Source organism: Pelophylax lessonae (assembly GCF_965119305.1).
Source record: "Pelophylax lessonae genome assembly, chromosome: 3".
NCBI classification, from domain to species: Eukaryota; Metazoa; Chordata; class Amphibia; order Anura; family Ranidae; genus Pelophylax; species Pelophylax lessonae.
The window spans coordinates 136,021,826-136,048,823 of record NC_138770.1 but is presented as its reverse complement, the minus strand read 5'-3'; the positions used below and the strand labels follow the sequence as shown (position 1 = coordinate 136,048,823).

General features: G+C 44.9%; 1 protein-coding gene across 1 annotated transcript in view; it reads right to left on the bottom strand.

The window, feature by feature from the left end:
* NBAS (NBAS subunit of NRZ tethering complex) overlaps positions 1-26,998 on the bottom strand; it is a 1,303,215-nt gene that overhangs the window by 817,813 nt on the left and 458,404 nt on the right. Inside the window, exon 30 of the mRNA XM_082252487.1 lies at positions 23,064-23,293. Coding sequence (XP_082108613.1) covers positions 23,064-23,293 — 230 coding nt within the window. The remainder of the gene's footprint in view (positions 1-23,063; positions 23,294-26,998) is intronic.

Genomic DNA, 26,998 nt, shown 5'->3' with positions numbered 1-26,998 from the left:
GGCATGCAGTTTTACCATCTTCCAACCCCCTACACAAATTTCCAACACTGTGCTTTCTCTTCTCCTGGCCCCCACAGCTACACAATGTTCTTTCAGACATTTGCGGTCAACATGCATTTGCTCCAGCATCAGTTGCACAATGCTTGGGATCCGCTTCCTGAAGGTCACAACAGTGATCCATGTCTAGACAGGATGTGTTTGAATGGCAGAAAATAGAGTGAACCACGGGCACATGTGAAAGTGTGATAACACAGGAAATCAATTGTACAGATATATAAAGAGGAAAGAGGAGTGAGACTTCAATAGGAATATAAAAATAAAAAAATGTACAGCAGATTCATTTTTAAAAGCCTAAAACACACACAGGGTATTGCTGACTATCTCTGAAAGAATTAGAGTTCCTAATAGACATACTTGGTACTGGGAAAGTGCTGAAACCATTGGACCAGAATGACAGAAAATTAACTAGTATTCTCAGAATGAAGGTCAACAATGATAAGCTCTCTATTTCCCAGGAGTAAGATTCAGTAAAACTTTTTTTACAGAATTAAGTTGCGTTGTTTGATTATGAATATTCTTCAAAAGAAGTTTTTAGGATTGAACTGCAGCTAGCATTAGAATTAACAGAGCAACTTCAGAGAAATAGAATTAGCAGTTAGCTCAGTGTTATATTAAACATCTTTGTTTGTCAGCAAAAAATTGAGTGCAATAGACAGTACATGGGCAGAAACGAGGAGCAGCACCCCATGAGGGGTGGGAAAAGCAAAAAATCGGATTTTTGTAAGATCTTACCGTAAAATCCTTTTCTCTTAAGCTCATTGACAGACGTAGTCTTCTTGATTCACAAGAACTGGGTTATGTTGTCTCCGCAGGAGCAGGACTAGGCAGAAAGAAAAAACGTTCTGGCTCCACCTTAGGGGCAGTCCCTGAGGGTATATCCTCCCTCTCTCTGCTACAAGGCATCAGTTCTGTCACAAAGCAGCAACAGAGAATTTAACCCAACCCAACTCAATGATAGAGGGGCGGGTACTACGTCTGTCAACGAGCTTAAGAGAAAGGGATTTTACGGTAAGATCTTACAAAAATCCGATTTTCTCTGTCGCTCATTGACAGACGTAGTCTTCTTGATTCACAAGAACTGGGACATCCAGAAGCAGTGCCACAAATGAGGGGTGGGATTGACCGAAATCAAAATCCAATCTAGAAGGCCCAACCGGTGCCAAACTAGAAGTTTTAAAGGCTCATTATAAACAAAGAATGAGACTCAAATGAAAATTTCCAACGGAAAAAAACCCTCGAGGCAGACCACTGGTCTCCTCAAATGGCGGCCTGCAAAACCTTGCGGCCAAACGAGGCATCAGACGATGCCATTACATCAACTTTATAATGTTTTGTAAAGGTATGCACCGACGACCAGGTAGCCGCCTTGCACACCTGGACCACTGACGCCTGATGGCGAAAGGCCCATGACGCACTAAGTGCTCGAGTGGAGTGCGCCTTAACAGGGAACGGGGGCTCCCGACCCTTAATAGAATAAGCCTGTACCACCGTCTGTCTGATCCATTTGGAAATAGTCGCGGCAGATTCAGGCAACCCCTTTTTGGGTCCATCCGGGATCACAAAAAGTGAATCCGTCTTGCGAAACGAGTCTGTCGTTTTCAAGTATACCCTGATCGCCCGGACCACATCCAAGGAGTGTAAAGCAAACTCCCGAGGATGACTGGGCTTAGGACACAGGGAAGGTAATACAATTTCTTCATTCAGATGAAATTCTGAAACCACTTTTGGTAGGAAGGATGGGTTCGGACGAAGAACCACCTTATCTCTATGAACCACCAGATATGGGGAACGACAAGATAAAGCGGCCAGTTCTGACACCCTGCGTGCAGAAGTAATAGCCACCAAGAAGGCCACCTTCTGGGACAACGTAGGTAGAGGAATCTCCCTAATATCTTCAAAGGGAGGTTTCTGAAGAACCGACAATACTAAATTAAGATCCCAGGGTGGTAACGGCGCGCGAACTGGCGGAGCCAGATGTCGCACCCCCTGGATGAAATTCCGCACCAAGGAATGAGTAGCCAAAGGCTTCTGAAAGAAGATAGCTAATGCGGAGACCTGACCCTTGATAGTACTCAAGGCCAGTTTCTGCTCAACCCCTTGTTGCAGAAAAGCTAATATTCGACTAACTGAATAAGACCGTGGACGGAACCCCAGAGGTTCACACCATGCAATGTAGGACTTCCATGTGCGATGATAAATCTTTCTGGAAGTCGCTTTCCTTGCTTTAACTAGAGTAGGAATAACTGAAGCTGACAATCCCTTGTCCTTCAGCACCTGGGTCTCAATAGCCAGGCCGTTAAAGCCAGCGATCGTAAAGCAGGATGGAAGATCGGTCCCTGAGACAGTAGGTCCTCCCTGAGAGGAAGTCTCCACGGGACGTCCGCCACCAGTCTGACCACGTCGGCGTACCAAGCTCGGCGAGGCCAGTCCGGAGCTACCAGGATTACTGGAATTCCTTCCTCCTCTATCCTGCGAAGAAGTCTTGGCAGTAACCCGAGAGGAGGGAAGGCATACATTAGCTGGTATTGCCCCCACGGGGCGATCAGTGCGTCTGCGGTCTCTGCTAGAGGATCGCGGGAGCGAGCCACGAATCTCTGTACTTTCCTGTTGAATCGTGATGCCAACAGATCCACATCCGGGGTGCCCCACCGTAGGCACAACTGGTGGAAAACTTCTGGATGGAGGGACCATTCCCCCTGATCCAGAGTCTGACGGCTGAGATAATCTGCCTGCCAATTCTCCACCCCCGGAATGAATACCGCAGAGATAGCTGGAACAAATCGTTCCGCCCAGCGAAGAATGCAAGCCACTTCTTTGGCCGCTCGGACACTCTTGGTGCCCCCTGGTGATTGACATAAGCCACGGCCGTGGTGTTGTCCGACTGGATCCGAACCGGGCTGCCCTGGAGCTGCTCGGTCCAGTGAATCAGACAAAGTTTGATCGCTCTCAGTTCCAATACATTTATCGGCAACCTGGATTCTTCCGGGGACCAAAGTCCCTGGACAGATAACTGACCGAGAATTCCTCCCCATCCGGATAGACTGGCATCCGTGGTCACTATCGTCCAATATATTGGCAGAAATGACTTTCCCTGGCTGAGCATCGGAGACCGAAGCCACCAGACCAGAGACTCTCTGGTCTGTTTGCTCAATCGGATCCGATTGTCCAGGGATTCCGGATTCCGATTCCATCTGAGAAGAATCTCTTGTTGAAGAATTCGGGTATGGGACTGGGCAAATGGGACTGCTTCGAAGGAAGCCACCATCAATCCCAGAACCCTCATGCAAGTTCGAAGAGAAGACCAGCTGTTGGATAGTAACAACTGGACTGCTGATTGAATCTTCCGGAGTTTCCCTACTGGAAGGAAAAACTCTTGACCTGACTGTGTCTAGAATTAGACCCAGATATTCGAGCCTCTGGGTGGAAACCAGAAATGACTTTTGCTGGTTCACCAGCCATCCGAATTCCTGTAAAGAAATTATAGTAATTTCTATGTTTTGTAGCAGAGTCTGAGGAGACTCTGCATGAAGCAGGAGATCGTCTAGGTAACCTAGAATCGATATGCCTCTTTGGCGCAGTAGTGCCAACATTGGGGCCAACACCTTCGTGAAGACCCGAGGAGCCGTGGCGAGACCGAAAGGTAACGCCACAAACTGATAGTGGTTCTCTTCTACGAAAAAGCGTAGAAACCGCTGATGTCCTGCGAAAATGGGAATGTGAAGATAGGCGTCCTTGATGTCTATGGACGCTAGGACATCCCCTGGATGCAGGAAGGCTGCTACTGTGCGAATGGATTCCATCTTGAATTTCCTTATGTTGAGAAAGGAATTGAGTGCCCTTAAGTCCAGAATTGGACGCACTTTGCCCTCTTTCCTGGGTATTGTAAATAGGTTTGAATAAAACCCTTGAAAATGTTCTGTCCAAGGAACGTGGACTACCACTCCTTGTTGTAGTAAATCCGTGACTGCTCTCCGCAGATCTTCTAAACGATCCGGGGATAGTCGGATATTGGAAGGGAAGAATCGCGCCGGTGGGAGAGATCGAAACTCGATCTTGTACCCTGACCTTATGACTTCGCAAACCCACTTGTCCGGGATTCTGGAAAGCCATGGATCCGGGAACCGGCGAAGACGTCCCCCAACCCAATTATGGGTGGGGGCGCACCTTCAGGCTTTGGACGATTTATCTTCAGGTCTGGAGGGGGCGGGCTTTTGCTTGCCCGACCAACGTCCCCTGAAGCCTCCTGAAGGAGCTTTGGAGGACTTAATTTTTTCACCCGCGGGACGAAAAAACTTTTTGTGAGCAGAGAAAGAAGGCCCTCGTCTTTGACGAGTTCCTTTACCCTTAACATTTTGCGGTAAAAAGGTGCTCTTTCCACCCGTGAGATCCTTAATGATCTCATCTAAGTTGGCTCCAAATAGACGCTCTCCTGAAAAGGGGATATTAGCCAATGCTTTTTTTTTTGGAACCTTGGTCGGCTAACCAACCTTTTAGCCACAGTGTACGCCTGAGAACCACTGCTGAAACTGATGCTCGCGCCAATAATGGAGTGGCGTCTAACGCCGCATCACACACAAACTGTAACCCTTGAATCATCTGTTCCAACAAATCTGATACCGCCTGAGGGACCTCTTCTAAGTCCCGGCGTAACCACTTGGTCCATTCAGTTACAGTCTGCGAAACCAGACCAATAGCAATTATTGGTCTGAAAGCTGATCCAATCAAGGAAAACATGGTGCGAGACATAGCTTCTATCTTGCGATCCACTGGATCTTTAAAAGACGGAGCGTCTTCTAAAGGAATAACCGTGGCTTTATTCAATCTAGCAATTGGTGAATCCACCACAGGTGGTTCTGTCCATTTCTTAATGAGGGTTTCCTCAAACGGATAACGCCTGTTAATGCGTTTAGAAATAGCAGAGGTGCGTTTTGGCAGACTCCATTCTTCTTTGATTGGATTGCCAAAACATTTGGGCAATGGAAAAACCTTCGCCACTTTCATGCGTTTTTTAGTCCCAAAAGGGATTTCAGTTTCAGCTATTTCCGACGGAATACCCTGTAATCTTAAGGTTTCTTGAACAGATATAATGAGTGTGTTTACCAACGCTTCCTCTCGGGCTATGGCTGATGCCGAAACATCCTCCTCACTGTCTGAAGAGACAGTACCCGAGACACCAATCCCAGCTGAAGTACCTGCAACTGCAGAAATAGGCTCAGAGTCTGAATCCGAAGTTTCAGATAATAAAGGGTTAGGCGGGGGTCGCTTTCTTGCGCCCTGTCCCTGACAAGCCACTTCCACCCGGGACACAAAAGTTTCCATGATAGCTGACAATGATTCAATCGTAAGCGGGGTGCTGGAGGATCCTGCAGACACCTCGAGGGGATCCGGTGGAGATACATGAGTGGCAGGGTCCATGTTAATTCAGGACACCTCTGCCAGAAAAAACAAAAACTTTTTTTTTTTTTTTTTTAAATCAAAAAAAAAAATACCTCCTTTTTTTTTTTTTTATGTGTCTCCCCCTAGCGCAATAGCGCCCCTCAGAGTACCTGCTTCTCGATCCCCAAGAGAGAGAGAGGGACCCCCAAGGCTCACCACCCGATGCAGAGAAGTTTCCAACCAACTGCAGTCAGCGTCTGTCTTTTACAGACTGGAAAGAGCTGTGTTCGTTTTCCCGGGTAGAAGGACGTGGCTCCGCCCCCTGTGTACGCCTTCCGGCGTTCCCAGCTCTCCACGAGGTAGCTGGGCTCATCAAACATGGCCGCCCCCATACAGGAGACAATAGACTCCAAAAACATGGCGGCCGGCGTGACCTGAGGACATACATGCACCTGGTCTACGGCAAAATGGCGGCGGACCGCCGAAATCGTTTTTCCCAGCACATCCACCTGCATCTCTGCTAAGTGGCGGTTTATCGATCTGCAGGAGGTACACTACAATTAAGGTAGGATTATACCTCCTATGTCTGCTGTAATACTACAGTCTGCTGGGTAGAGTGTTAGCTCTCAAACCAAGTCCACTTCCCACCAAACACATACTGTATTTACAAGGGGGACTTTTAGTGTCAGATATATACTGACCATGTATGGAGGGGCCCATAATTCATACTGCCTCATAACGAGGAAAAAAGGGAACGTTTACTCACCATACCAAACCGACAGGCACCCTCTCTTCACAATACCCTCTCCACCGGGGTGGGGGGTTGTGGACCACTCCGGACGCCTCGACCCTCTGGTTCCTGGCGTCCAAGCGAGACTTTTAACTCGCAAGGTCAGTCCCTCCAATGGGACTCCGTCGCGGCCGACCCAGCGCGGAGCTCTGGTCTGCACGCGCTCGTAGGCAGAAACCGGGGTGACCACTGGATCTCAACATCCAGCCCGTCGCCCGGCCCCGCATACTTACTTGAATGTGTCGCGGCCGACCAAGCGCAATGCAATGGTCTGCGCGCGCTCGTAGGCCGGCTGGGGTGACCACTAGTGTCGCCCAGTCCGGCGTATTTGCTTGAAGATCTCACAGGAAAAAAACACTGGAGAAAACTGCCTAAAAAAAATATTTTTTCTAAGAAAAAATCTTGCCAGGACCCAAAAGATCCCAGCAAGGAACTTAGGTCCTTACTCCTGACTAGACAGAAAAAAACTGATGCCTTGTAGCAGAGAGAGGGAGGATATACCCTCAGGGACTGCCCCTAAGGTGGAGCCAGAACGTTTTTTCTTTCTGCCTAGTCCTGCTCCTGCGGAGACAACATAACCCAGTTCTTGTGAATCAAGAAGACTATGTCTGTCAATGAGCGACAGAGAAAAATAAATTCCCAAGGCTAAACTATAGCCAACCAGGTAGACAGCAGCTCAGCTAAAACAACTGGAGCCAACCTGAAAAAATCAATACACCCTCAAAGAGGACCAGGTCCTCTAAACAGCAGCCTGCAAAACCTAGCAGCCAAAAGAAGCATCCGCAGATGCCAACACATCCACTTATAGAACTTTGTGAAAGTGTGCACTGAGATCCAGGTGGCCGCCTTGCAAACCTGCATCACTGACGCAAGGCCCAGGAGGCACTGAGCGCCCGAGTAGAGTGCGCCTTGACAGGGAAACGAGGAACCTGACCCTTGATGGAATAGGCCTGAATCACTGTCTGTCTGATCGATCTGGAAATGGTTAATCACCAGGAGTTGACGGTTTCTCGGCCAAATACTACAAGTCATTTTCTAACCTACTAGCCCCGCAGATGGTCGCTGTATTTAATGCAGCTGCTGCAACCGGAACCTTACCTAAAGAAATGCTTCAAGCCATAATTGTCACAATTCCTAAACCAGGCAAATCATTGGACGCTCCCCAAAACTTTAGACCTATCTCCCTCCTCAATGTTGATCTAAAGATATACGCTAAAGTGTTGGCAAATCGACTTCTGCAGATCACCCCTCTACTTGTGGGTCTGGATCAATTTGGCTTTGTCAGGGGCCAGCAGGCTCCAGACGGAAAAAGGCGGATGATCAATCTTCTAAATTTTGTAGAAAGCAATTGCATCCCTTCTGTGTTTCTAGCACTAGATGCCGAAAAAGCGTTCAATAGGGTCCACTGGGGATACCTGTCACATACCCTCAATAAATTTGGACTTAAGGGGACTATTTATTCGGCCATAATGGCCCTCTACTCTGACCCAACAGCCCATATACACTCAGAAGGACTGCTATCACATACATTTTACCTTTCCAATGGACCAGGCAGGGATGCCCGTTATCACCTATCCTCTTCTCCTTAACAATTGAGCCCCTTGCACAAGCCATTAGAGCAAACACCAAAATTAAAGGCATTCAGGTTGGCTCCATGGACTATAAACTTGGTTTATTTTCAGATGACATCATTTTAACCTTAACTGACCCTACCAACTCTATTTCAGCGGTACAACACCTCCTGGAATCTTTTAGCAGGGTTTCTCTATATAAGGTCAACACAAGTAAGTGCTCTGCACTGCCCATTTCTGTCTCAACGGAGGAGAAAGACACTTAAAAACGTATTCCCCTGCAACTGGAACGTGCCATCTCTAACATATCTTGGCATTCAACTGACCTCCCCTATTTCCGATTTATATAAATGCAACTATCTGCCGCTTTTGACCCAAATAGAATAAGAGTTCTCCCAAATTAGGAAAATTCACCTCTCTTGGTTAAGTAGAATAGCTGTGTATAGGATGCAGATCTTACCCAAACTTCTATACCATTTCAGGACCCTACCAATTCCTATCCCACTACAATTATTTGAGAAACTGTCGTCTAAGCTAAGACAATTTATATGGGATGGAAAAAAAAACAGAATGTCTCTCACCAACCTATATATCTCAAAACAGATGGGCAGTGTAGGCCTCCCAAACGCTCAGGCATACTACTATGCGACTATCCTCACTCAGGCTAAGCATTGGTTTTCAGCTCAGGAAGACAACCTCTGGAATCAAATAGAACGTCAGGTCACCGCAGGACATGACCTCCCCGCTGTTGCAATGGCCTATGCTATTGACCAAAAGATCAAGATCCCCCGATACCCGACTATAATAGCCACTGTTAAAGCCTGGTCCCTACTACTTCACCGAAAATGTGTAGATGACCTATGTAGTAAATTACAAATCCCAACAGCAGCGTATGACTTTTTGATACCAGGGATTTCTACCCTACACTGGAAAAAGAGAGGCCTAAACTATTTACCCGTCCATCTACTAGATCCAAGTGTACTTGATACATTCACCCTGTATCAGATTAACTCCTACAGAAAACTCCACAATCCCTATCCTTTGTCCATCCCTCAGAAACTATGGAACTACCTCCTTAATAGAAGTGACCCTAAGTGCAGGGGCATCTCACTGTTCTACAAATTTTTTAACCAGCACGCAGACTACCATAATACCCCAAATATGCTAAAATGGGAAGCAGAACCTCAAACACCCCTTCTCAATTGCTCAATGGTTAGCAGCATTCAGATATAACAGCAAATCCTCAGCATGTGTGGACCATTGGGACAACTCCCAAAAAATCCTGCACAGGTACTATTTGACTCCAAAAAGACTACACACCATAAATCATGACATGTCTCCATTTTGCTGGAGAGGACGTTAAGAGACTGGTAACCTAATCCATATATTATGGAATTGTCTTGTCCTTCAGCCTATATGGAATGCAGTATCCTCACTCATCTCGGACATAGCAAAGAACACCTATGTTTTAACCCCTTCTCTTGCGCTTTTAAGTATTGGAATAGATGATTTCCCACCCCACATTAGAACTGTAATTATACACATCCTGTTTGCTACTAGGATTTCTATTGCAAAAAACTGGGGGCCTTTGTCTCTCCAGCACATAGGGGAGATTAAGAATAAGGTTAATCTACACTTCAAAATGGAAAGACTCTTAGCTTATAAAGAACAAAGAGCAGCTGTTTTTCATAAAAAATAAGCTGTATGGCAGTCATGCTACACCCCCCCCCCCCCGACGTTGAAATAATAAAAAGGAATATGTCATTCAATAGTTTATTGATATAAGATACTAAATGGTTAACAACATAGAATTTCTCGTTCTAGTTGGAACTGCCTCATATTGGTGGTAGATATCCATTCCAAGTTCGCCCCCCGTAATATGATGTATTTAATCAATGCTATGTTTTCTGTGCAAATAAACAAAATATTAAATAAAGTATACCTTCGATCTGGAAATGGTTGCAGAGGAAAATGACAACCCTTTCCGAGGCCCAACTGTAAGCACAAATAGTGAATCTGATTTCCTCAAAGACTCAGTAGCTGCCAGGTACACCCTAATGGCCCAGACCACACCCAAGGCATGCAAAGCAATTTCCTTCAGATGTTTTGGCCTGAGACACATTGAAGGCAACACAATGTCTTCTTTCCAATGAAAATCAGAGACAACATTTGGAAGGAACAATGGACAGGGGCGAAGAACCACCTTATCTCTGTGAACCACAAAGTGAATAGCAGGATAGCGCCGCCAATAGATGGTAGCCACCAAAAAGGCCACCTTCTGCAGGAGAATCTCTCGAAGATTCTCAAAAGGAGGATTCTAGAGGACTGAGAGTACCAAATTGAGGTCCCAAGGCAGCAACGGAGACCGCGCTGGAGGAGCCAATTGCCGATCTCCCTGAAGAAAAGTACGCACCAGGGAGTGTCTGGCCAAGGGCCATTGAAAGAAGGCCGCTAAGGCCGACACCTGGCCCTTCATAGTACTCAAGGCCAGTTTCTACTCAACCCCCTGTTGAAGAAAGGTCAAGACCCGAGCCACTGAAAAAGAGCGAAGATGAACCCCAAGAGACTCACACCATGCGATGTACGTCTTCCACGTACGATGGCAGGTCTTCCTAGAAGTAGATTTCCTAGCTTTTAACAGCATTGGAATCACTGACTCAAAACAAACATCTATCCTTCAGAACCTGGCATATAAAACTGCGGACATGCCCACTACGGATGGTGTCAGCCCTCTACCAGGAAATTCTAGAGCACTTCATGCTTCCCTCTGCTGACCAGCTTTATGGAGATGTGGATTTCATTTTCCAAACTGCAAAGCAGAGTGGAAGATTAGCCCTTGGGACAGCAGATCCTCTTTGAGCGGAAGCTTCCAAGAAACGTTGGTGACCAGTCGCACCAGATCAGCGTACCAAGCCCAGCGAGGCCATTCTGGGGCAACTAAGATGACCAGAATCCCTTCTGCCTTGATCCTGTGTAGGGAAGGCGTAAATCAGACGGTATTGAGCCCACGGGGCCACAAGCGCGTCTGTGGCATCTGCCAGAGGATCCCGTGATCTTGCTTTGTCCCTTTCTGTTGAGCTGAGACACCAACAGATCCACCTTGGCGATGCCCCGCCGGAAAAACAACTGAAGAAACACCTCCAGATGAAGGGACCACTCCCCTTGGTCCAACGCCTGCCGACTGAGGTAACCCGCCAGCCAGTTTTCCACTGCCTCGAAGGAAGACACCATAAGGCCCAGAATCCGCATGCAAGTCCTGACGGATGACCATCTGCTCAACAGCAGGAGACGAATTGCAGCCTGCAGTTTCTGAAATTTGTCCAGAGGAAGGAGCACTCTGGCTAAGGCCGAGTCCAGAGTTAGACACAGATAGTCCAGCTTTGTGGACCAAAGCAGACTGCTGAAAATTCAGATTCCAGCCGAACTACCTCAGAGTTTGTATGGCGATCTCCAGGTTTTCCACTAGAGCAGTAAGAGACTCCGCTCGCAGAAGGAGGTCCTCCAAGTAGCCCAGTACTGCGATCCCCCACTAGCGTAACAATGCTAGCATCGGGGCCAACACTTATGTAAAGACCCGAGGAGCGGAGGCGGGACCAAAGGGTAACGCCATAAACTGATAATGCTCCTGACCCACGGCAAAGTGGAAAAAGCGCTGGTGACCGGCACATATTGGAACGTGAAGGTAGGCGTCCTTGATGTTAATAGAGGCAAGAAAATCCCCCTGAACTTCTGCACCCGTACAAAGCAGTTCAGCACCTTGAGGTGGACGCACCTTGCCTTCCTTACCGGGAACTTTAAAAAGATTTGAGTACACTTCACCCAGGAGAATGGGTAGAAGATTCTGTCCCGCTGGTAGAGGACCCCTGCAAAAATTCACAAGTTAGCTCCGGAAGTCCCTGACACTTGCTGGAGATGCAATGCAGACACTGGCACCATGCTCCAAATTTGGTGGACATGTCCTACTTTGCAACCCTTTTGGGAAATGGTACACAAAATCGTGACAGAGGTCACGTCCAGCATGATACCATACTCTCCAGAACAGTTCCTACTTAACTTTTCTCCACATAACAATCCCTCTTTTAAAACCAGCCTTGCGTGCCACATGCTGAATGCCGCTAAACTGTGTGTTCCTTGTCACCGGCGCTCGACTTCGATCCCCTCGACCCTTGAATGGTTTCGTAGACTGAACCAGATTGAGGAGATGGAGGAACTGATTAGTATTTTATGTGACAACATCGCTAAGTTTTGTAATGAATGGTTTGACTGGCTTCGATTCAAAGAAACTGATACGTACAAAACGATTATTGGATCCTCCTGAAGAGCCTACTCCGTGCGGGACTCCCCAAGAGTTCGATAGATGACTGTTCAACTCTGCTCTTAAAGACTATACTACTTTCTGTCTGCTCTGCCTGCTGACATGTCGCATGTTGGGTTCCCCAACTCATCTTCCCCGCCCTTCCAATCAGCTGGCATCATACCCGTCTGTAGACTATCCTTAAAGATCAAGAATAATGGTCTGGCAATCACCTGGCTGAGCTCTTTAAGAACCCTCGGGTGCAAGCCATCTGGTTATTTATGTTAAGTTTCTCTAGTTTAATTCTAAGTCTATCTTCTGTTAGCCATGGCGGTACTTCCTGAGGTGTATTATTTAGTTTAGCCTTACCAGTTGGGTCAGCATAGCCCCCCGATTCTTTTGTGAAGACTGAAGAGAAGAAATTATTTAACACTACCGCCTTTTCCCTGTCCTCTGTGGCCAAATCTCCTTTGTTGTGTTCTGGTCTCGTTTTCTTACTGTTTATATACTTAAATAATTTATTGGGGTTCTTTTTACTCTCTTCCGCTATATGTCTCTTGTGTTCTATTTTAGCCGCCTTGATTTCGTCTTTATATTTCTTATTACACTCTTTGTAATGCTTGAATGCTGCCAATGACCCCTCAGCCTTGTATTTTTTGAGGGCCTTTTCTTTAGTATTAATATGCATTTTTATGTTGGAGTTTAGCCACCCAGGGTTTAGTTTTGCTCTTTTAAATTTATTTCCCTTTGGAATGCACTGGCCAATCCCTTTGTTAAGTATGCTCTTGAAGCACTCCCATTTTTCCTCTGTGTTCTTTGTTCCCAGGGTTCTATCCCATTTGATATTTTCTAGCAGAGAGCGCAGTTTTGGGAAATTGGCTCTTTTGAAATTCAGTGTTCTTATATTACCCTTATGTTTCCGATTACTATGATTAATACTGAAACTAATTGACCTATGGTCACTGTCTCCTAAGTTGCCCTGTATTTCTATATCTGTGAGCAGGTCTGTATTATTGGTAATCAGTAGGTCAAGTACCACATTGTTTCTTGTCGGTGCATTCACCATCTGACCCATGAAATTGTCCTGCAAAACATTAGGAACTGCCGAGACTTGGCTGAGTGTGTGGTTCCTTCTGCCCAGTCTATATCTGGATAATTAAAGTCCCCCATTATAATGACATTTCCCATCCTTGCTGCCAATCCTATCTGTAAAAGGAGGTCCGCCTCCCCCTCCTGCCTCTGGTTGTACATAACTACATTAGCTGGCATTGTTATCTGTCTACCTGGCCACAAGATGTCCTCAGACTTCTGAGTTAAAGCGGAGTTCCGGGCACAGATGTCATTTTTTAATGAACATACCCCCGGGACAGGCAGGGCTAGCACATTCCACGATGGCTAGCCTCTGATCTGTCCCGGTTCGCACTTACCTTTTAGAAGAAATACTTACTTATAAAATTTCTTCCACAGCGTTTCCATCTCTCTTGTGGGCAGCTGAAGCCGGCGCGGTCCTCTTCTGCGTCTTCTTCCGCGTCTTCTTCTCCCAGAATGCGCCGCACCGGCCCCTCTCGTCACTTCCGGCGCGGCGCCACATTCCTAAACAGCTTCTGGGCATGCCCAGAAGTTGTTTAGCAGGGGAATGCGGCGTCGCCCGGAAGTGACGAGCGGGGCCGGTGCCGGCGCATTGATTCCTGGGAGCGATGACGTTTAGCTCCCAGGAATCATCGCAGCGCAGGAAGTGACGGGGTGAGCCGCGGCTCCAAGGGAGGAAGTACCCTGAGGTGAGTATTTACGATCGTCAATTACAAGGTGAGTTTTGAAAAAAAAAAATCTAACTATCCAATTCCTTTTCAGGTTAGGCTGAACTAGCGGACGGGCACAAAAAAAAAATATCGCTTTTGTGCCCGGAACTGCGCTTTAAGCTTGCCATTAAAGATGGGATTGGGTGTGTTTGAGTTTGCATGTGCCGATCCCACCAGGGAGTCGACACTGCAGTCTGCTAATCATGGGCAGTGAGACATTTCCCCATCTGCAGCTGCCTAGATCAGATGGAGTGCAGTGTCGGCTTCCTGGCAAAACTGGGCAAGTGCAAACACAAACACGCCCATCGCTGCTTGCCAGAGATCAGTGGGCTGACCCCAAAAAAAAAAAAGATGAATAGATTCCCCAATCCAAACATTTGAGGTGCATAGAGGAATCCCCCCTGCTGTCATTGTATTCTGACAGTGGGTACTTCTCAAAAGGAAAATGTATCAACATTTCAGTTCATGTAAAGCTGGCCATTGCCATGCCATGAAAGCCTGTGAGTGTACAGCATAATAGCCTCACTCTCTAGGCATGATGTCCTGCAATCACAGTAAATTGATGTACATTGAGTGGCACTGCTGTTATATCACATGACCAGGCAAAAAAAATAATAATTGGGAAATAAGATAAAAAAAAAAAAAATGCTGCTGAAGAGACATCAAAGTAGGACACATGGGATGGGATGTGGTGGGGCCGGGCTCAAAACCCAAATATTGCTTTTCAAATGTATAAACAGTACGGCTCAATATTTTTTAGGTTTAGGATTAGGTGAGGAATAAAACCAATGTCAACTTCTTCTGTCTGTGTCTCCGCTAGGGAAACACATCCTCTTTATTTTCCCTGGTGGCCACTGTCACTAAAATAGAAGGTGACAGGGAACCAATAATGTGGCAACAGTGTAAGAGAGGACTGTCTCTTCCTTTGTAACGACGGGACAAGAGGGGAATCTCCCAAATTTACATAGTTAGTGAGGTTGAAAAAAGACATCAGTCCATCCAGTTCAACCTATGATGTGTGTGTGTGTGTGTATGCTTTTAACCACTACATTGTATACCCCTGTATGTTGTGGTCTCTAAGGTGCCCATCTAATAGTTTTTTGAAACTACCAATGCTCCCTGCTGATACGACTGCTTGTGGCAGAGAATTCCACATCCTTACCGCTCTTACAGTGAAGAACCCCTTACGCACTTTAAGGTTAAACTGCCTTTCCTCTAGTTTTAGTGAGTGGCCACATGTCTTATTGTATCTCCTTTCTCTGAATAGTTTGTTCCTTATGCTAGGGTCGCCAGTACAGTATTTGTACATTGATATCATATCCCCCCTCAATCGTCTCTTCTCCAGAGAGAATAGGTTCAGTGCTTGTAGTCTTTCCTCATAGCTGATGTCCTCCATTCCCCTAATTATTTTTGTTGCCCTTCTCTGGACTCTTTCCAGTTCCAGCACATCCTTCCTGAGGACCGGTGCCCAGAACTGGACAGCATACTCCAGATGTGGCCCGGACCAGAGTCTTGTAGAGTGGGAGAATAATCTCTTTATTTCTGGAGTGAATCCCCTTTTTTTATACATCCCAGTATTCTGTTGGCTTTGCTTGCAGCGGCTTGGCATTGCATGCGAAGCCTGTTGTCTACCAGTACCCCCAAGTCCCAAGTCCAAATAATAAGCAGACAGCAAAATAGACAAATAAATATTTATATACATTATTTATTTACATTAGGTTATTATTCACAAGGACTCTGGCAATATTTGAACTAGCTAAGCTTTTTTTTTTTCATAGCTAAAAGGGTACCAGATGATCACTACTAATTTATACCACAGAATCTACTTGTGTCATTGGTCAGGGTAAATTTAACACAAAGGGTCACATCACAAATGTCTATCTGAAAAGATAACAAGCATGGAGGTCAACACTGCAACCACCTCCCACTCTTACCTAGAAACGCTATTGTAATAATAGAAAATGAGAAAGCATGTCTTCCTTTTCAAGCAGGAAAAAATGTAATAGTTCTAAAATCTGGAAGTTATTTTCTTCAAGAAAGCAAAAACCTGTCTGAGGTTCTGACCTGATTCGAAGCAAATTAAATCACTGGCAGAGCAGAAATAACTCAGACTTTGCTTATTAAAACTTATCCGGTACAATAAAACTTTTCTTGTTTATAATGTGCACTGTGAACTTGTATTATTGCTGTACTCAGCTGAGCACTGGTAAATATTCCATTAAAACTTCTGAATGCCTCTATACACTAGAAAAGAAAGGAGCCAGCCTGGACCTGAACAGTTCACATGTACCCTCGTAACTTATTCAATTAGAGGTTTTGTCTGGAAGCTTTCACTACAAGCCCAAAACTAATTTAGGAGAGGCTGGGACCAACTCACCAGGCACACACCAATTGCTTTTATAAGCTTTACAAAATCTGCTAATGTACTTAAGGTACGCACGCAAGCTAATAAAAAAGTACTGCACCATTTATGTAAAAACAATTTCTCCTTATTATGCATTCTTCTACACTAAGCTTAGGGTTTCTACATCCAAGACACGACAATGGGGTTAAATTACTAAAGGTAAACAGTCTGTGCACCGCAAGTGCACCCACAAATGCCCTTCAGGCTGGGTTCACACTATTGCTATGACAGACGTCGCATGTGATTCACAATCCATTGCTGTGAAGATCACATGTTATGTCTGTGCGATGTGAATTCCGGCACACAGTTTGTTTGGCCGAATTTGCATCGCATTTGGACCAAAATGGTGCAGGACCTCTTTTTTGGTCCACACTAAAATCAGATTGCATGGGTGTTCACACCCAAGTGATCTGATTCCTGTCCAATTTCACAGTTCGCACTGCGATCTGTGAACAGATTTGGGGGTGTCATTAACTTTGAATTGACACCAGCAGCCGTTTGCAAAGAGCAACGTGAACTGCCTGAAAATGAAATGTGATGCAGGAAACCGTACAGCGATCACTCTGGTTCCCACATCGCATATGAGGGAACCCAGACGCACTTAAAGTGCTTGTAAACGATTACCTTGAAAAACAACCCATTTACTTTAAAACATAAATGAAACTCAAAAGATCTTTTTTTCTCCTGCTTAGTGTGGACAGTTTTTAATACGAAAGCAGAGGGACTAGCAGGAAGACCAGGGATTTCACATAAAGGAAGCAATACAAAGAGAACAGGATACTTTCTCATACTAGTACATACTACAGTAGCCACTTAACAGGAATAAGAAATGTTGGGGTAATAATCACTTTAACTAGGAATGTCATTTTTAAGCTAGGTTAAACGACTTTCTACACAGCCACATTTTATTAAATGTTTATATTTTAACTCTGCACATCAGTGACATTGGTAGACTAGAACTATATGTGCTCTTCCTGCACCTCATCAAAGGTCGACATGCATTTTTTTCTGTATTTTTTTTCTCTTGTTTCATTGTTTAGAGAAAAAGAAGGTTAAAACACCAACTGGTCATTGTACATAATTCAAGATACTGTTCTACCATTGACTTAAGTAGGGTAAACACTATAAGAAAATTTGATGATCGATCATCAGGTTTTCCTCAATTGATCACAGCTGGGGGTGCTACTCGTATGAAAAATCATGTATGACAAAATGGGATTTTTGACTTCCAGTAAAATTCATGTCTTAGGTGTTCATTGACACAGCTCCTGATTCTTCTTAACCATGGACACTAGGACACTAGGCAGGAAAAAACTTGACTACGCCTATGGGCAGTCCCAGGGGGTATACGCCCACACTCAGCTATAGGCACTCAGTTTTGTTATAAACAGTGTCAGAAGAAAGCCAATTCCACAGAGGGGTGGGTGCTGTGTCAGTCAATGGATATAAGTGAAAGTAAGATTTTTGTAATATCTTACCGTAAAATATTTTTTTCTGAAGTCCATTGACAGACGCAGCCTCATCTTCATCAGCTGAATGGAATATGCTGCCCCCCTGCAGGAGTAGTCTAGGCAGGAAACAAAATTACATTTACATGCCCACGGGGCTGTCCCCACAGGCATAACCCACACACACTCAGCAAACCAGTTTTGTTGCAAGCAGTGAAAAAGAAAAGTCCCCAAATAAGAGGGGCGGGTGCTGCGTCTGTCAAAGGACTTCAGTATAAAATATTTTACGGTAAGATCTAACAAAAATCATATTTTCTCCATCGTCCATTGACAGACACAGCCTCATCTTCATCAGCTGAATGGGATGTCCCAAAGCAGTGTAGGCATGAGGGGTGGGAAGAACGCAACCAGAAGTAACGTAAACTCCAAAGGCTAAACTTAGCCAACTGGGCAACATGAAGCTCAACCAAACAGGAGTTCATCCAATAAAAGACCACTAAGAGAAATCAAAAACATTCTCTTACGAAACAGCAGCCTGCAAAACCTTGTGGCCAAAAGAAGAACAAATCCACCTTGTAGAACTTGCTAAAGGTGTGCACAGATGACCAAGTCGCTGCCTTACAAACTTGTACAATAGAGGCCTGATGGCGAAAAGCCCAAGAGGCACTCAGCGATGTAGTAGAATGTGCCTTCACAGGGAAAGGAGGGAGGAATGTGACCCTTGATCGAATAAGCCTGACCAACCGTCTGCCTGATCCATCTGGATATGGTCGCAGCAGACACAGCCAAGCCTTTTTCGAGGACCGTCCGTAATGACAAAGAGAGTCCGATTTTCTAAAGGACTCAGTAACCATCAGATAAACTCTTATCGCCCAAACCACATCCAAAGAATGCAAATCAATTTTTTTTTTAATGCTTAGGCCATAAGGAAGGCAACACAATGTCTTAATTAAGATGAAAATCTGACACCACCTTAGGAAGAAAAGACGAATTAGGTCGGAGGACCACTTTATCCCTGTGGACCATCAAATAAAAAACGGACATAACAGCGCATCTAACTCAGATACTCTGCGAGCAAAAGTAATAGCCACTAGAAAGGCAACCTTCTCCGACAAGGAAGGCAGAGAGCTCTCCCTAATATTCTAAAAAGGAGGCTTTTGAAGAACAGACAAAACCAGATTGAGATCCCACAGAGGCAACGAGGATCTCCTCTGAGGAGCCAGATGACGCACCCCTTGAATAAAAGTGTGAATCAAGCAATTAGTAGCCAACAGACATTGGAAGTAAATGGCCAAGGCCAACACCTGGCCTTTGATAGTGCCCAATGCCAAGTGCTGCTCAACCCCCTTTTGCAAAAAGGCCAAAACCCTAGCTATAGAAAACAAGCGAGGGTGCAGCGGCAGCGATTCACACCATAAAATGTAAGATTTTCACATACGATGATAGATCTTACTAGATGTCGACTTCCTGGCTTTCAAAAGGGTAGGAATCACTGAGTCAGAAAGATCTCTTATCCCTCAATGCCTTGCTTTCAACAGCCAAGCCATTAAAGCCAGTGACCGTAAAGCAGGATGGAAGATCGGTCCCTGAGACTGCATCCATGACCATTCTTACCAGGTCTGCGTACCAAGACCCCCGAAGCCAGTCTGGTGCCACCAGAACGACCAGCATGCATTCCACCACCTCCGTGCGAAGAAACCTCAGCAGGAGGACGAGCGGAGGGAATGCATAAATCAGCCGATACTGGCTCCAAGGAGCCACCAGAGCGTCTGTGGCGTCGGCCAGAGGATCCAGAGACCTGGCCACAAACCGCTCGACTTTCCTGTTGAGGTAAGATGCAAACAGATCCACCTCTGGAGTCTCCCACTGGGCACACAGGAGGTGAAACACCTCTGGATGAAGGGACTATTCCCCTTGATCCAACACCTGACGACTCAGGAAACCCACTTGCCAATTCTCCACACCCGGAATGTGGACTGCGGAGAGCGCCGAACATTGTCTTCCGCTGAAACCAGAATCTCAGCCACCTCCTTGGCTGCCAGGACACTGTTGGTGCCCCCTTGATGATTGATGTAAGCCACAGTCGTGGCATTGTCCGACTGTATCCGAACTGGAGAACCGCGTAACCGATTCATCCAATGGAACAAGCAAACTTGATCGCCCTCAGCTCCAGAATATTGATCGGCAAGAAGGACTCTTCTGTCGACAAGTCCCCTGGGCACAGAGCTTCCCCAGCACTCCACCCCAGCCAGACAGGCTGGTGTCCGTGGGGACCACCATCCAGAACAGCGGGAGGAAAGACTTGCCCTGACACAGAACCGGTGACTGGATCCACCAGTAGAGAGCCGACTTTGTGAGATGGCTCAAATGGATCTTCTGGTCCAATGACCGAGGATTCCTGTTCCATTTTACCAGAATCTCTTTCTGCAGAGGCCTCAAGTTAGCCTGTGCAAACAGGACCACTTTGAAGGTAGATACCAACAGGCCCATGGCACTCATGCAAGCCCGCAAGGAGGTCTGATCGGTTTCCATCAGCAACCTGATCGCCCTTTGCAACTTCTGAAGCTATTCCAATGGAAGAAAGACCCTCGCGAGAGCAGAGTCAAGAGTCAGCCCCAGATAAGTGACCAGCACAGATGGCCTCAGAGGAGATTTCTTGAAATTGATTGTCCACTCAAGTTCTTGAAGGGTCTGAACTGTAACAGAGATGTTGGTCAACAGATTCGAATGAGAGTCTGCTCGCAACAGGAGATTGTCCAGATATCCCAAAACTGAGATGCCTCTCTGACGTAACAAGGCCAGCACAGGGGCCAGGACCTTTGTAAAAACTCTGGGAGTGGAGGAGAAAGCAAAAAGTAAAGCCACAAGTTGAAAGTGCTCCTCTGCCATCACAAAGTAGAGGAATCGCTGATGTCTCTCGAAATTGGGGACGTGGAGATATGAGTCTATGATATCGATGGAGGCCAAAAAATCCCCCTGATTCAGGGATGCCAGCTCCGACCGAATGAACTCCATTCAAAACTTTTGAACCCGCACAAAGCGGTTCAGAGCTTTGAGGTCATGGATTGGACGCACCTTGCCCTCTTTTCTGGGCACTGTGAACAGGTTTGAATAGAAACCTTGAGAGCGTTCCTTGATGTGAGTCCTTATACTGTTTGATTTTATTGTATATTTTCTATTTTATTTTATGTACACTAATTCATGTCAGTGTTACAAAAATACAATTTCTATTACATTTTTTAATATTTCTTCATACTACACCATGAGCCTCTTCCTTTTTTCATTTTTAACTCTCATGTGACGTGTTGAGTTGATAAACCTTTTGGAGATTGTTCCTGAGGCCAGATCCACATGTCCACACAGCAGACTCTCTGCAAAGATCATGAGGCCTGTTGAATACCACCTTATCGCTGTCCTATAAATTAGACAGCACCTGGCTCTGGTGAGTTTGCATTTCATTCATTGGTGGTGGACACAGCAACATTTCTGAACCTTGTTTTTCATCATCTGCACCGGGATTTATTCATGAACTTTATTATATCTTTTTGTAACGATTCGTGGGAAAATTCGTCATCAGGTACGGAAAGTGACGACAGCGACGATTCTGAGGTCTCTTTCTGGCACATAGCTTGTGGAATTTGGGAAGTACGTATATCAAATGATTCTTCAGAATTTCCAACGGAGCTATGTGCCAGAAAGAGACATCAGAATAGTCGCTGTCGTCACTTTCCGTACCTGATGACGAATTTTCAAATGAATCGCTATCGCTCAGTTCTTCAAGTAACTCAGTTTTGCTGTCGCTGTTTTCCAGTTCGTCTAAAATCACTTTTGCACAAAAAGAATGCTTTTTGGACGTGATGGTTATTCTCAATTTTCCAGGCACAAAGAACTGGAAAAGCACAGGAAGGGCACTGGAAAAGTCAGCAGGTAAAATCCTGTGGTGAAATGGCATGGTGCAGTTTAATCCGTTAGGATCACAAATTTATATCATGTCATTTAGTGTATTTACATTTTTGAATTTGCCGCCGGTTCCACCCCCCTGCGTCGCAACGCTCGCAGGGAAGGGAACCGCAAGACAGGTGTCGGCATTGGCCGAGCACACAGTGGGAGGACAGTGGAAGGACAGCTGGGGATCGCAGGAGAAGTTGAGTTTTAAAATGTTAAACAACAGATGTCCATGCAAAACAATGTACCGCTTTTAGAACAGAAATCTGGACATAATCAGTCGGCCAGGGAGTTTAAATGAAGCTGCACATCAACCCAAAAACACCATACCAACAGTGAATAGTGAATTAGGGTGGACAACGCAATGATCCCAAACACAAAGCAAAGGAAACTCTCAATTGGTTTCAAAGAAAATAAAGCTACTAGAATGGCCCAGCCAATCACCTGACTTGAATCCAATAGAAAATCTATGGAAAGAACTAAAGATCAGCGTTTATAGATGAGGCCCACGGAACCTTTAAGATTTGAAGACTGTGTGGAAGAATGGGTCCAAATCACACCTGAGCAATGCAGGCAACCAGTTTTTCCATACAGGAGGCATCTTGAACTGGATGGCAGCACTTCAAAAAATGAGTCCTTTATTGAAGAAACAAAAATGCAGAAATACATGAAGGATGATCATACCATAGCGGAGATGAGCTGCCAGTGTCATCATCTCCGCTGTGGTATGATCATCCTTCATGTATTTCTGCATTTTTGTTTCTTCAATAAAGGACTAATTTTTTTGGAGTGCTGCCATCCAGTCCATTCCTTCCATATGCTTCTCTTGCAACCAGGGCATGCACCTGAATTTTCCTCTCTGAGGCTGAACTTTGAACGGAGGCTTTTTGTCCTGGAGCAACACAGCGTCTTGCAGGAGGCATCTTGAAGCTGTCACCAACAAAGGATTTTGTACAAAGTATTAAATAAATTTCAGTTAGTGTATTTAATACTTTTCCCTGTGTCATTCCATTTTATTACACATAACTTAATTTCTGAACTTGTTTTGGTTTCTTTGTATGTATGGATTGCTTGGGTTGTTACCGACATGTGTTGAAAATGTAATGTCAATAGCACCTTCAGAAATATATTTACCGAAAAAATGGTGATGTGTCCAACACTTATTTTACCCAATGTACATCAGGTGTAGTAAAACACTTCATCTGAACCTGTTTTACAACTGACATGTGTCATAAGATCCTCAGGGGCCTGTCCAGCACTGGCTGCACACATTTATTTGAGGGCCAATCCACATTTTGTGAAGAACGATTATCTGACTTCCCTTTAGGCAGCTCAGCCCTGCATACTACAATGGATAATATTGCATTTCACCATACCTTGCCAGGTCCATACAGTTATCTGTGAGGGTGGCAGATGAGTTGAAGTATTCTCTACTGGCAGCCAGAACTAACTCCACACTCTTCTCATAGTTCACTCTATAGAACACTTTTCCTTTAGAGCTGATGCTCACAGGCAGGTCAATGGAAGTTGCATTGCAATGCATCATATGCCCAGCCAGCTGGATGTTCTCTTGGCGACTTGAACACAGCAGACTGTCTGCAAAAATCTTTAATATGAGAGAAAGTAAGAGTTAGCAATACAGACATACAAAACCTATCCAGTAATCTTAGTCACAAAATAAAATGAACCAGTTCATATAGAGTTCATATACTGTAGATATATTTTATTTTATTAGCATTTATGGAAGGATAAGTAAAGCCTTTTCCCTCAGATAGTCACTAGCGCAGAGCAAAAAGCAAACACAGCAAACTTACATAAATAAGAAAAATCACGCTAAAGTTGTCAGTACTTGTGCATGAACCCAGCACCACTCACATAGCTGCTTGCATTAAATTTCCACTTTTGGTATGGGCTTTAATGTACACCTGTACAGAGGGCCAATAATAAAGACCCAGGGGTTCTTCAACTTGAAGTGAAAAAACAAAAAAGGAAAAAAATTGCTACCACACTGGGACCCAAGAAGAGAATTATTGCATAACCAAACTGCTTCCCAAAAGGGGGAAAAAATCTTCCCGAGCTGAAGTGGTTAAAAAAATACTAACAATGATAAAGATGGTGAGTGTGCTCCAAAGAGTAAGGAGGGCAGCAACCTAGAGTAAGTCTTTAACCACTTCTGGACAGGAAGATTTCCCCTCTTAATGACCAGGCTATTTTTTGCGATTTGGCACTTTAACGGACAATTATGCGGTTGTGTGACACTGTACTCCCCCCCCCCCCCCAAAAAAAAAAACAATGTTCTTTTTTTCCCACAAATAGAGTTTTCTTTTGGTGGTATTTATTCACCTGTGCATTTTTTTTTTTTTTTTTTTTTTTTTTGCGCTACAAACAAAAAAATTGTGACAATTCTGAATATATATATATATATATATATATATATATATATATATATATATATATATATATATTTCACTTTTTGCTATATAAAACATTCCCAAAAAAAAAAAAAATCATTTTTAGGCCAATTTGTATTCTGCTACATACAGTATTTTTGGTAAAAAAAAAATAAGCGTATTTTGATTGGTTTGCGCAAATGTTATTGTGTACAAACTAGGGGAAATATTTATGTAATTTTTATGTTTATTTACTTTTACTAGAAATGGCAGTGATTTTTAGCGGGACTGCAACATTGCGGCAGGCAGATCGGACCCATAACAAACTTTTGGGTGGACCAGTGACATTACTACAGTAATCAGTGGTAAAAATATGCACTGTTACTGTAATAATGACACTGGCTGAGAAGGGGGTTACCCAGGGGCGATCAAAGGGTTAAGTGTGAGCCTAGGGGGTGTTTTCTAACTGTGGATGGGTGGGCTTATGGAATCAATACAGAGACCTGTGTTCCTAAATAGGAGGAACACAGGAGCTGTGCATTGGTACCAGAGAGAACAACGGTCTGCTGTGTTTACAACAGCAGACCACCGTTCTCTCTTCACGGGGAGCAATAACGGGTGCCCGGCTTTCCCAAGTTGACCAAATAAGTTAAGTGCACGTGCTCAGCGTCATATCTAGAGGTTGTCTTTGGAAAATAGACGTATAAGTACTGCTAGTTTTTCTGCAGAGGTTGAAGGGGTGGGGGGTCAGCCTGCCAGTGCTCAGACCAAACACCGCACACTGCATCAATTTGGTCTGCATGGCTGTCATCCCAGAAGGAAGCTGTGACGGTTCGCACCGTCACTGACAGTGAAAAAACTATGTGACAGATAAATTGATGGTTTGGACTGCTTCAGTTGGTCAGACTTGTAACAGATGCATGTCATCAGCTCAAACACCTGTCTTCCACGCATTGTAAATTATGCTGATTTGCTCACCTATTGTTTACGGTGGGTTCTCAGTATTTACACAGTGATATGTGTATTTGTATCTTGTTTTAGCTTTGGTGCCGGCAGTCTGTTCTTCCAGGCTGGCTTAAGTGTAATGAGTTAATTAGCATGTTAATTGGGATTAGCCATGAGTCGGCTGTACCTCGTTAGCTATTCATTGTGTGATGTTTTGGGTAAATATTCATGTAGTGACCGACCAACTTCTAAAGTGTATAAAAGTCTGTTTCTTTTGTTAATAAAGCAGTTAGTTGTTTCCAGTAAACAAACTGTAAAGCTAGTTTTGTATGACGGCGGCTGGGATTTGATATCTATGTTCATGACTGCGAGGAAGCCGTATACTGACGGAAGACCACAAGTACAGTGTGGGTCTGAGGTTCCGTTACAGAAGCCTCTTCTAAAGATGACACACAAGACAGCCCACAGTTTGCTGAAGACAAGCAGACTAAGGATTACTGGAACCATGTCCTATGGTCTGATGAGACCAAGATAAACATATTTAGTTCAGATGTTGTCAAGCGTGTGTGTGGCAGCAACCAGCTGAGGAGTACAAAGACAAGTGTGTCTTATCAGGAAAAAACCACATTGCTCAGAACAGTGGAGACATCAGGTAAATGCAAACATCTATCAGGTGCACAGGCTGCGGTGATCTCTACAAACACCATAGGATACAATGCCAAGCAAAAGACAGCCGGCAACTCTGTTTAAATCTTCCAAATCTTTATTGTCACCCCCTCAGTGACTAAAAACAAGGTGGCTTGCCTACAGTCAAGCATGGTGGTGGGAGTGTCATGGTCTGGGGCTGCATGAGTGCTGCCAGCACTGGGGAGCTACAGTTCATTGAGGGAACCATAAATGCCAACATGTACTTTGACATACTGAAGCAGAGCATGATCCCCCTCCGTTTGGAGACTGGGATGCAGGACAGTATTCCAAAATGATAACAACCCCAAACACACCTCCAAGGCGACCACTGCCTTGCTAAGGAAGCTGAGGGTAAAGGGGATACACTGGCAAAGCATGTCTCCAGATCTAAACCCTATTGAGCATCTGTGGGGCATCCTCAAACGGAAGGTGGAGGAGCGCAAGGTCTCTAACATGCCCCAGCTCCGTGATGTCATCATGGAGGAATGGAAGAGGACTCCAGTGGCAAGATGTGAAGCTCTGCAAAACTCTGTGCCTAAGAGGGTTAAGGCAGTGCTGTAAAATAAAAGTGGCCAAAAACAATATTGACACTTTGGGCCCAATTTGGACATTTTCTCTTAGGGGTGTACGCACTTTTGTTGCCAGGGGTTTAGACATTAATGGCTATGTGTTGCGTTATTTTGAAGGGACAGCAAATTTACACTGTTATACAAGCTGTACACTCACTACTTTACATTGTAGCAAAGTGTCATTTCTTCAGTGTTGTCACATGAAAAGACTGTAACGGAACCGTGACCCACATTGTGTTTGTGGGCTTCGGTCAGTATACAGCTTCCTTCAGTCCTGAACACAGATATCAAATATTCCAGCCACACCCATACAAAGCTAGACGACAACGTAGCTTGTCCTGGAACCTTCTGATTTATTGAACAACACACACAGTTTAAATACAGCATGGACGTCACATTCCCCCCCCCCCCCCCCTGATCAGATTACAACACACAGGTCAGGGGTTGCCTTATTACATTACCATATGTAGATGAAATTGTATAGAGAAATAAAATGAACCTGAACTAATTATCTAGTCATCTGGGCAGAAACAATATGCGAGTTCATTAACAATTAACAATGGGACAGACAGTCTTAACAGACTATACATCACACCTGAATACACTGACAATAGGAAAAGGCCGCCAGTGACAGACTGTGTGTATGACACTGAAGTACAATACACATCATAATTGTAAACACAGAACCCATTTGAAGCAATCCAAACCATATTCTCAGTT